Source organism: Pseudopipra pipra, chromosome 10 (genome assembly GCF_036250125.1).
Source record: "Pseudopipra pipra isolate bDixPip1 chromosome 10, bDixPip1.hap1, whole genome shotgun sequence".
Taxonomy (NCBI): domain Eukaryota; kingdom Metazoa; phylum Chordata; class Aves; order Passeriformes; family Pipridae; genus Pseudopipra; species Pseudopipra pipra.
Genome location: NC_087558.1, coordinates 10382541 through 10392900, shown reverse-complemented (window position 1 = coordinate 10392900; position 10360 = coordinate 10382541). Strand labels below are relative to the sequence as shown.

General features: G+C 48.4%; 1 protein-coding gene across 2 annotated transcripts; it reads left to right on the top strand.

Annotated features, from left to right (window-relative positions):
- The first annotated feature begins 3849 nt into the window (after positions 1-3849).
- Positions 3850-9140, top strand: DYNLT2B (dynein light chain Tctex-type 2B). Of its 2 annotated transcripts, none has more exons than XM_064666192.1 (5): positions 3850-3997; positions 4462-4595; positions 6209-6278; positions 8036-8099; positions 8707-9140. In XM_064666192.1, exons 1-5 carry the CDS (start codon positions 3930-3932, stop codon positions 8752-8754), a joined length of 384 nt encoding a protein of 127 aa, XP_064522262.1. In that variant the 5' UTR covers positions 3850-3929; the 3' UTR covers positions 8755-9140. The 2 variants fall into 2 exon arrangements, with proteins under 2 accessions (XP_064522262.1, XP_064522264.1); XM_064666194.1 differs by lacking the exon at positions 8707-9140 and adding an exon at positions 8352-8500 and having other exon boundaries at positions 3863-3997.
- The last annotated feature ends 1220 nt before the right edge of the window (positions 9141-10360 follow it).

Below are 10360 nucleotides of genomic sequence, written 5' to 3'. Positions count from 1 at the left end.
TCTGAACTGGGGCAGACAGGGCTCACCCTGGGTGGGTGGCTAAGTCCAGCCTGTCCTGAGTCTTCTTTTCCAGTCTCCTCCAGGCACTGCAGCACCATTCCTTTCTCATGAGCTGCTGGCCCTGCTTGGGCTGCAGAGCAAGGCTGGGAACTGTGCCTACCTTGTCACCTCTCCATGCCACCTGGCCAGAGGCCACCATGCTGCCTGGATGGGTGGCAAAGGGAGTGCTCTCCACCATGTGCAAGGGTGTAGGTGGGTTTTGAGGTGGACATCACCTCTTCTTTCACAATTTTCTGCATTCCCACTCAGAAAACCCTAACTAAACTAAACTAAAATGAACTTCAGGAAATATGGAAGCTCATAGCAAGGAGGCTTTTCTGCCTTGAGGTTTTGTGACCCCAAATGCTGACACGAGGCATCTGGGCCAGGTTGGGGAAGGCTTGTTTGGCACTTGCCACATGTTTTGATCTCTAAAGGCAGAAGATGTGATGGCTATCACTGCCAAGATTACGACTTTTTGAGGCAGGGATCAGCAGGAAAAACTGGCTCATCCTCCCTGTCCCATGCAGTAGCATCAGAGGGCTCTGATTAAAATCATAGCATGAATTGCTCAGACTTTCCAATGCACGCTTGAAATGGGTGTAAGCCGGTACCCGAGGCGGGGAGGCTGCCACGTCCACGAGAAACCAACAATGGCTAGATGCCCTTTTTTCTGAGAAAAAAAAACTAGAAGTGATGAAAAGAATAAAAGAAAAGATCAATCTCGCTGTTAGGAAGCCGCTGCGGAGGAAAGCGAGGTGAGCAGCAGTGCCGTGCCCCAGCCCAGCATGTGCCTCAGGTGTCAGCATCATAGAGGAGCCCAGCCCCAGTCCCACAGCAGCCACCAGGCTTCAGGAAGGCTTTGCACCCTGCCTGCACCCTGCCAGACCAACACAGCTCCTGCTGGCTCTTTCACCAGGTTCTCCAGCACCAAGAAAAACAGCCTGGCTCAAACCATGCTGCTGCACCCCGTCATGCTGGTAAATCCCCTCCAGCCCAATGGGGTGGATGGTACACCTTGGGGGTTTGCTGAGGGGTCACTTTATGTGAGCTTGAATATAGTAAATTCCGTGGGACAGTCCTTTGCTATTTGGCCACCAAAAGAGGAAAAGAAGGTCTAAAAAGGAAGGAGAAAGAAGAATAAGTGAGAAAACAGTTTGTTCTTTAAAACTAAGAGAGAGTAACTTCAGCAAGCACATCACACCACTTCATAGGAGCACAAATGTCCTTTTTTTCCCCAACAAGAAGGTGGCCCACTGAGTCTGTGAGAGTCCCACCAATGCAGCTGGGACACAGAGGAGGTTCTAGTCTCCTGCAGCCATCACTGTCAGGGCACACAGCTATCACCAGAGTCAAAGGGTAGAGAGTCAGACCCAATATGGCTTACAAGTATCTGGGGTATTTAAGGAGCACTGAAAATTTGGAAGATGAAAAAGAGCCGTGATCAAACACCACAGATGAGCTGACTGGAGTCCAGAGCTAAATGACTTTGAAGTCCAGGGAAAGTAAAGCTTCCCAAATGAAATGAGGAACACAAGTTACCCCAAAAAGATGCTCAGGAAGAGAAACCCACAGGTTCCAAAGATCCTTCCCCAAACAGTTTAACTGAATTCACATCTGTGGGTCTGACCCAGGCGGGAGGTGAATGGCTTGGGCAAGAAGAGGAAACAGTTAATAGTGTTTGCAGATAAACACGGAAGAGTGTTGAGGTCTTTCAGGTACTTCTTGGAAATTAGGAAGGTCTCTGCAAATTATTTGCATGAGGAACAGCACCTGACCCTGTGGGGACAGGCAGCAGCCCGTGGGTGTGAGTAAGCAGCGGTAGGCAGTGAGTAAGCGGAGGGGTGGAACAGAGGCACGAAAACGTTCCTTTAGCAAGCGGAAACCTGCAGGGCCTGGGCAGAGCAATGGTAACTGTGATGGGAAGGTGCCACAAGGGTATGGCATGGGGCCACCATCACCTTCAGCATGGCAGTGAGGTGCTGACCCTACTGCGGGCAGAGCCCGGTGGTACTAAGGACTCTGACGGTCCATCTCTAGCAAGTGGTGCTGCTAAAGTCTGTAGAAATCAGGAGTTGCTGCTGCTTGGGATCCCATCAATCCATCTGTGCTCAGACCAGTTTGGGGCAGGACCTGGCACCAGTTGGGACATGCCCGTGCATCCCAAGCAAAACCGCAGCAGCTGTACCCTCTGCCTCTCAATGCACCTCTTGTACCCAAGGGGCACCTCCAGTCATTCCCAGCCCTGTCACAAGTGATGGCCCCCTCCAGCACCTCAATCCTGGCAGCAGCACGCTCTGCACCGGCACTGGCTGTGCCTTCACACTGTTTCCATTCGGAGCTGGGTGAAGCGCACAGGGACCTTTCTCAGCCGCGTCACTCACTGTACGCAGGAAGGATCGTGGAGATCGCTGCATCGAGATAAACTGTGGGGTAAGCAGAATGTCAGCTCAGGAGGGGCTGCGTCACAGGCGGCCTTCCTTGGGACGGACAGCAGCTGCAGGCAGGGAAAAGAGTACAGGGCTATGATAGGGGAAGGATATTGGGGAGCAAGAATTTTAGGCCTTTCTGGAGGATTTAAGAAGTTCCTGGAGGAAAGGAGCAAGGCTGGGACCTTCTCCCTGATGGCTGGGATGCATGGCAGGAAGAGAGTACAAGGCCTGGCAGCAAAACACAGGCAAAAATCAGGGGAACAGGCTTTGCAAAGGCAAAGAGTCCAGGCTATGTTCTCCTCCACCTGCACCCACTGTCCCCCAGCAAGGCTCCTGGGGCTGGGACACCATCACAGCCCATCCAGCTGAGGCCAGGATCTGGCAGGCATGTCTCTGGGCACAGGGACCCCTCTGCCCTGCTGGCACCCACAGCTGCTCCAGCCCACTGAGTCCTGGGTGAGGGTGCACACAGGGGCTACAGCTGCTGATTTGGGGCAGGATGGGGGCATCAGGGAAGCACCCAGAGAGGCCAGGCCATCTTACCTCATTCTCTCTCTATCAGACCTCCCACCTCACCCCAGGCAGCAGCCTCATCAAACACTTCATTTACAGAATCACAGACTCATTTAGGTTGGAAAAGACCTCTGAGATCATCAAGTCCAACCTATGACCAAACACCACCATGGCAACTAGATCACAGCACTAAGTGCCACGACCAGTCTTTCCTTAAACACTTCCAGAGATAGTGACTCCATCACCTCTCTGGGCAGCCCATTCCAAACTTTAATCACCCTTTCTGTGAAGAAATTCCTCCTAATGTCCAACCTAAACCTCCCCTGCACAGCTTAAGACTATGTCCTCTCATCCTGTCACTAGTTGCCTGAGAGAAGAGCTTGACCCCCACCTGTCTACAACCTCCTCTCAGGGAGTTGTAGAGAGCAATAAGGTCACCTCTGAGCCTCCTTTTCTCCAGGCAGAACACCCCCACTGCCCTCAGCTGCTGCTCAGTGTGGGACCTCAGTGTCTTCCACAACAAAATTTTACCATTAATACAACTATTAAAATAGTTTACAATCATCACAGCAGTTATTTACCATTTATTTACCAATTACGCTATTGGGTAAGTTTTTTAATCGCAAAAATTAGTAAAAATAATTATTGGGGTTTTCGGTTTGTGGGGGTTTGGTTGGTTTGGGGTTTTTTTGGTTGGTTTTTTTTTTTTTTTGGGGGGGGGGGGTGTTGTTGTTTGGTTTTGTTTTGTTTTTGCTGCCTTTTTTTTTTTTTTTTTTTTTAACAAGGGTAGGAAATACGCCCCGGTCGGTGACTCCGCATCCCCCGACCGCGCTCCCCCCCGGCGGTGACGCGGCGCTGACGCGGCGGGGGCGGGCGGTGGGAGCGGCGGAAGCGGCGGGGTTGTCCCGGTAACCCAACGCCGGGAAGGCTGCGGGGGCCGCGGCCATGGGCGAGCTGGGTCCGGACGATGGGGCCGGCAACACCTACAGCCTTCGGCCCGGCCTCCAGCACCGGTGAGCCAAGGGGGGGGGGGTTTAGTAGGGAGAGGGGATGGTGGGGGCCTTGGGCTGGGGGGGGTTGGCCCTGGGGATGTGGGAGCTGCGGTGGGACTGCCGGGGAGGGGCTCCCTGGGCAGGAGGGGCTGTAGGGGTGTGTTGGGAATGGGGGAGCCCCGAGGGTTTGGGAGATGGGGGGCACTGGGCTCCCTGACCAACTTTGACATGCGCTCGGGTGGAGGATGCTGCTGGAGGGGCAACTTCCAAGAAGGCTGTTTTCACACCTTTTCATGGGTGTTTGGCTTTTGGCAGGGCTGGTTAAGTATCTCCATCTTAGCACAGTTTTTTCCCCCGTGGTTTTTGATTTGTCATTTTTTCTTAAGTATGCAAAAGCTACATTTTCCCAGGTGGGGCTGTGTATGTTTCTACATGTTGTGTGAACTTCTGGGGCTTTCTGTTGCTGCTTTTTTTTTCCCTGATAGATTCAAATCGTCCTCAGTAAAAGAATGCATCCATGCGATACTGAAGGAGAAGCTGGCCAATGTACAGTACAACCCAGAGGAAATGCCTGAGCTTACAAAGTCCTTATCAGAGACAATAAAAGACAGACTGAAAGGTAAGGAGGTCTGCTGGGGAAGTAATTTCTCTTCTTACCATGTCGTCTCCCTTTTGACAAAATCTCTCTTTCCTCTTTTATTCTTGAAACCTATTCCTTCCCTGTTGACTGACTTGAGTCTACTGTTATGAAACAATCTGTCCTATATATACATTCTTCGCCTGCGGAACTGAAGATCTAATTTAAGCAGACAGGATCTGTTTTTGTGTAGCTTGGCTAGTGTGGGATGTCAGGAGGGGCTGCAGAGGTGAAGAAGCGGCACTGGAGAGAAGAAAGAAGTGATGCTTCATTGCTTCTTGCTTCCATAAAAAGAACCATTCCTGCCTTTTTTCTGCTGCGAGTTAGGTCAGAGTTGTGTCAGAGTGAAATAGCAGGGAGATCAGAATAAGGCTCAGAGGGCGCAGGGAAGGGGGAGAGAGGAGCAGTCAGACAAGGAGGGGTATGACTACAGCCTTACAGCACTGGAAGAAGGTTGTGGTGATGCTGCACAGAATACCCTCCAATATTTTTGAGTTCAAGAAGGAAACTGCAAGCTCCAGCAGGTGTTTCCTGAGTTCTGTGCTGGGACAAGTACATGGATGTGTGTGCTGGCACAGCCACTTTTTTTTCTTGCTTTCCTCCTGGGGCAGGCTGGTGCTCCATCTGCTGGTCTGCCCTGACGCAGTGGCATGGCCGGACTGTCACCCTCGGCAGTGCCACGGATTGATGCTTCTCCCAGATTTGCACATCTGCTTTAGAGCCAGCAGCAGCTGTAGGCCCAGCACGTGTTGATTCCGAGCTCATATGCACAGGGCTTGGCTGTAGTAATGTGTAAACACAGTTGCAGCAGCCTGAAGCAAGGCTGGCCCCGTGTGGCCACTGTATCAGCTGGTATCTCTGATAAGCATTGACGTGGTGGATGTTATAACAGACCCAGCCTGTTGTGTTCAATCCTCCAGTGGAAACAATGCGCCGGAGTCTTCCTGGGACACTGCTTTGTTGAAGACAGGCATTAGGATCCATATTTGATTTTAAACATGCTTGTTCTGATTTGGCTTCTGGAACATTGCCATGGCCTGATTGGATCTGGTCTGTGCCTCGGAGGTGTTTCTTTACTATTGTAAAACTATTGCATATCTCTGCAGACACATAACACAGACCCACATATGCTTTTATGGGGCCTTTTATCCCACTCAGAAGCAAAGGAAACACCTGTATGGCAGAATAATCTCTACAATACCTTTGCATCAGAACAGTTTTAAAATAAGGCAATTTTTTTCAATTTGCATTTTTTTCCACAGCAGCCTTATTTACGTTCTTTCCATGTGGTCAGCTCTTGAAAGTTGTCAAAGCAGAATGTTGACATATAGTGTGGCTGCTCAGGGGTGTCTTCTGCCTTAGATGCATCTTTTGATAGAGGCCAACTACTCTGTTCACCCTTTAGCTCCAGTAAAACCATGGTACTCCATGCTAGGAAAATGAAGCCACAAGGCAGTCTGTCCACTTGGCTACTTGCATGGGCTTGTAGAGGACACTTGCTTTGTAGCCAGAAACCTTTAGCATTTAGGGTCCTTTTTGGGCTCATATTTTAAACAAATTGTTGCTCTCACTATTATTTTTTTCTCTCTCTCCAGAGGAGGGATATGACAGGTACAAAATGGTGGTGCAGGTTGTGATTGGAGAACAGAGAGGAGAAGGAGTGAAGTAAGTTTTCTAATTGTCTTTCTATCATGTTTGTTGGGATTGGGTGTGGTTTTTTCCTTTGGAAGCTGCTTCCAGCTTTGCTAGGTACAAAGATCTCTCTGCAGATGATAAAGTGTAAAGCACTTTCTTTTCTCTTTAAGTGGCACTTGAGGGCTTAGGTTGTGGCTGATTGAATTAGCCAGTGATAATGGGCTCTGTGGTGGTTCTTAGCAACCCGAAATGCTGAGAAGCATTGGTGAGGAGTGTTGCAGAAGCATTTTATTTTGTATTCATGATGAACTAGGGCACAGACTCTATCCGTTCCCAAGGCCCTGCTGGAGCAAAAGAGCCATGGTAACTCACTTCTGTCTAAAGCCAGATTTCCATAAGCACTTCATTTACATTTAATCATCCCAGGTAGGCATTTTTCAGAAGTTTAAATATCAATAATCCCCCTGCACTACTGTCCTGGGAACCGAGCCAAATTCCCATGTGGGTGCTGAGCACTTGCAGTCAGCTCCAGATGCCTGCAGTCAGACAAAAGAATTCCTCTTGGCTGCAGTAGTGGGCTGTAGCTTTCCATTATTACTACTGGGTAGGGAGAAGACAAAAGAGAACAGCCCACAAGGTTTATGTGCTTTATCTGCTGGGCTTATCTTTATTATTGTTCCTGGTACTCCAGCAGAAGATAAGTGCAGCAGAGCTGCCTTAGTGTTTTGGGGGTCAGAGAGAAATATTTGTACCTGCTGCTCAGGCTTTTGTCAGGAATGTCCAGCTGCAGGCAGACTGCTCCAGAAGCACCATACCAGGGTGAACAGTTCAGTGAGGTGGAAATGTGAAGCCCAACAACACAGGCTGACAGAGCAGCCTGTGGGGAAATTCTCTGGTTTGCAACAGACAGGAGGCAATATTGATGAATGGTCACCAACATCCTTAATGCAAAATACTGGGTAACCAGGGTGTTCCAGAGGCAGAGTGGAATACTGTACAGCAAAAAAACCAAAAAATCAGGATAATCTTGAGGGCTAAGGTAATAGAAGAGATTAAATTCAGCAATCTTAGAACAGTAAGTCATACATGTAGGGACTGGGAACAACATGGTGTGCCACAAAGAGGAATCCCATCAGCTGAGACTGACTGGGGCAGGCAGGGACTGGGACATTTGCAGCAAAGAAGGGGGAATGTCAGTGACATCAGACAAGACAGCAGCGAGGTCTCATCTGTAATACCCTGTTATGGTCCGGTTACTTGTCCTCAGGGTAAGGCTTGGACTGAAGCAGGTGTAGAAGTCCAGCAGGATGTTCAGGGAACAGAAGGTATAGATACAAAAAGACTAGAAGAGCTTAGCTCGTGGTCTAGTAACACGGCATCTGCCAAGGAATACGATCGCTTCCTATAAATAAGTTGGGAGTATGTACCATGAGGGTGCAGAAGGTGAAGGACAAGGACAAATAAGCTAAATCAGTCACCAATACACATAGGCCAGAAGTCAAAGATTCTTACACACCATACCAATGAGGTTCAAGCCCTGCTGCACAGTGGAGGTAGCAGGGTTGATACGTGATGAGCTTGAAGATGGAGCTTGAGCCACATACAGAGGGGATCAAAGCATGTGGTATTCAGCAGTGGAGATTTAGGCTTGGGATTCAGGAGAACGCTTCCCAATTCCTTTATCTTTAAAGAAAGCTCAGTTTGGTTTTCGAGGAAAGTATCTGTGATCACTTAGGTCCTCACACATGAACTCTGGGTAACGTCTCTGCTCTGGCCCCTTTGTTTAGCATGGCCGCGCGATGTTTCTGGGACGCCGACACTGACAGCTGTGCTCACGACGTGTTCATGAATGTAAGTACCAGCTGGATTCCCATGGGAAGTGTAGGGCTACTTGCTTTTGTATGAGAGCCAGAGAGACCTTAAATATGGAGCAGAAAAAAAACACAACCAGTAGAAGGAATGAACCAAGACTATTGAAACAGTATGATTTGTGTCCTCATTCACATAACATACTTAGATATAATACCTGACATAGTGAAACCTCTCTCCTGAGTAGGTCACACAGTATGGTACAGAAGTCATTATAGTCATGCCATTTTACAGGTGGGAAGAGGAAGCACAAGACACAAAGTCTTCTCTGTGCTTTTCTGAACTGCAGTCATGGAGCATGGCTGAAATCCAGGACTGAGTAGAAGTTGAGGTTTTACTTCATTATTTTTTTATTTTTAACTGGCACCTAGACACCTGTGGGAGTGTGGATGGAGGAAAGTGAGGCACTTCTGGCATTCAGATGCACTGACCTGGGTTACACCAAAAGTGAGGTGAACAAAAGACAGAAAGTTGCTATATATTACAAAGCAAGGTTATGCTCTGGCCTAAACGTTCCCTGAGGTTTTCCCATTCCACTAGGCTAGCAAAGAGCCTTGACTAACACGGACCCTTTCTCTGTTTTCCCCAGGACAGCTTGTTTTGTGTGGTAGCTGCATTTGGCTGCTTCTACTATTGAAAGTGGCAAACATTGCACAGAGGGACAGAGTTGGAGGAGGAAGCTTTGCTTTGGGGTATTTTTTGTTAAAGTGCACTAAAGCATCATGTTCTTCCTGTAGTACCTAAGAAAATAACAGCTATACAAAGCACGTCCTACACCTGGTCTACACACTACAACATTCCTTCTTCCCTGTGGATATCAATAGAGCTTTAAGCACAATATTATTATGTCCTTTATTTAAATGGCCCTTTGTTTTTTATGTAGTATGTTGGTTTTGTCCTAAAAGTGTATTGTTCCTAAGACAAACTAAACTTGTGTCTTGAAAGGGTTCTGTTACTTCCATTTTTATGAAATTAATTAAATATTTATAAGAAAAGAAACATAATAAATCTATGTATTTAATATTTCTTCTCCTGTGATATTTTCTTCCACTCTACAAAGTGCACTCGTCTGGATGGCTTGTCTGCACTACTCAGATGAGCATTTTCTGATGATTCTTTGTAAACTAACCCATAAAGCTGACCTCTTATTCTGGTTATCCAGATTTGTTTCTGTGACTCCTATAACAATTGGGCTACGAGTCCCAACTGTGTCACATGAGGTGGTATTAATTGATAGGAAGACAAGGTATTTAGGACATTAGGTCAGGCCAGCAGCCCGCACACCCCAAGACTGCCAAAACTTCTCCCTGCTGTAACTGCTCTTTGGTTTGGTGCACCCAGGGACGTTGTGAATGATTGTTGCGCCTTGCCCTCTTCGGCAGATACTGCAGTGCTTTCTCAGTCTCTGCCTCTCTGTTCTAGGATATAAGGGTGGATGTTTACAATCAAATTTGTTAGGACTCCAGCATCAGAAAGGCTGCTGTAAATCTGCAGAAGAGTGCTAAAGCTTCTCATCTCCCCCAGAGTTAGAGGACCAGGTTGGTTCCTGAGAGAGTGGGTGCCACCAAAGAGCATCTTGGATGCCCATCGGAAGGTGGGATGAGTTGTTCTGTGGTGATGCCTGTTCTCTGTGTGCTGACCAAGCAAGCACAGCTGAACCATTCCAGTGACATGAAATGGCTTTTAGCGTGCTGAAGGGGGGTGAGGTGAACCCTGAATCCCACCCTCACCAACTGGTAGAGCAGAACACACTCTCCCTGTGCAGCTCTTGGAAGTCAGGGAAGTAAAAAATTATGATGCATCTTCTAAAATCCCTCTTTGGGCTACAGTGCCAGAGACAGCACACTGCTGGGTCTCTATTATGTTTGTTTGAAATTGGTTTCCTCTCCTTTTCCTCTGATGGGAGATGGAGGGTGACTTCCCTGATTGCTTTGCTGCTGCCTGTGGCTGTCACCCAGAGGCACCTGCCCAGAGATGTGACAGCACTGCTTAGTTTGTGTGCAACCCAGGAGTGTGAGTTCTGGGGACCAGCGAAACCCTCTCCACAGCAACATTTTCCAGGAGATGGTATATATGACCTCGGGCTCATTTGGATGCTTTTATCGAGTCATGGCTATTAAATCACGATTTTTCACCTTGCGCTTGCTCTGTTTTGGAGGGTTTTAATGGCTGCTTCACAAAGGTGCTGTACAAAGCAGGTAAGAAGGTTTGCATCCGTGATCGTTCAGCCTCACCACCACTGG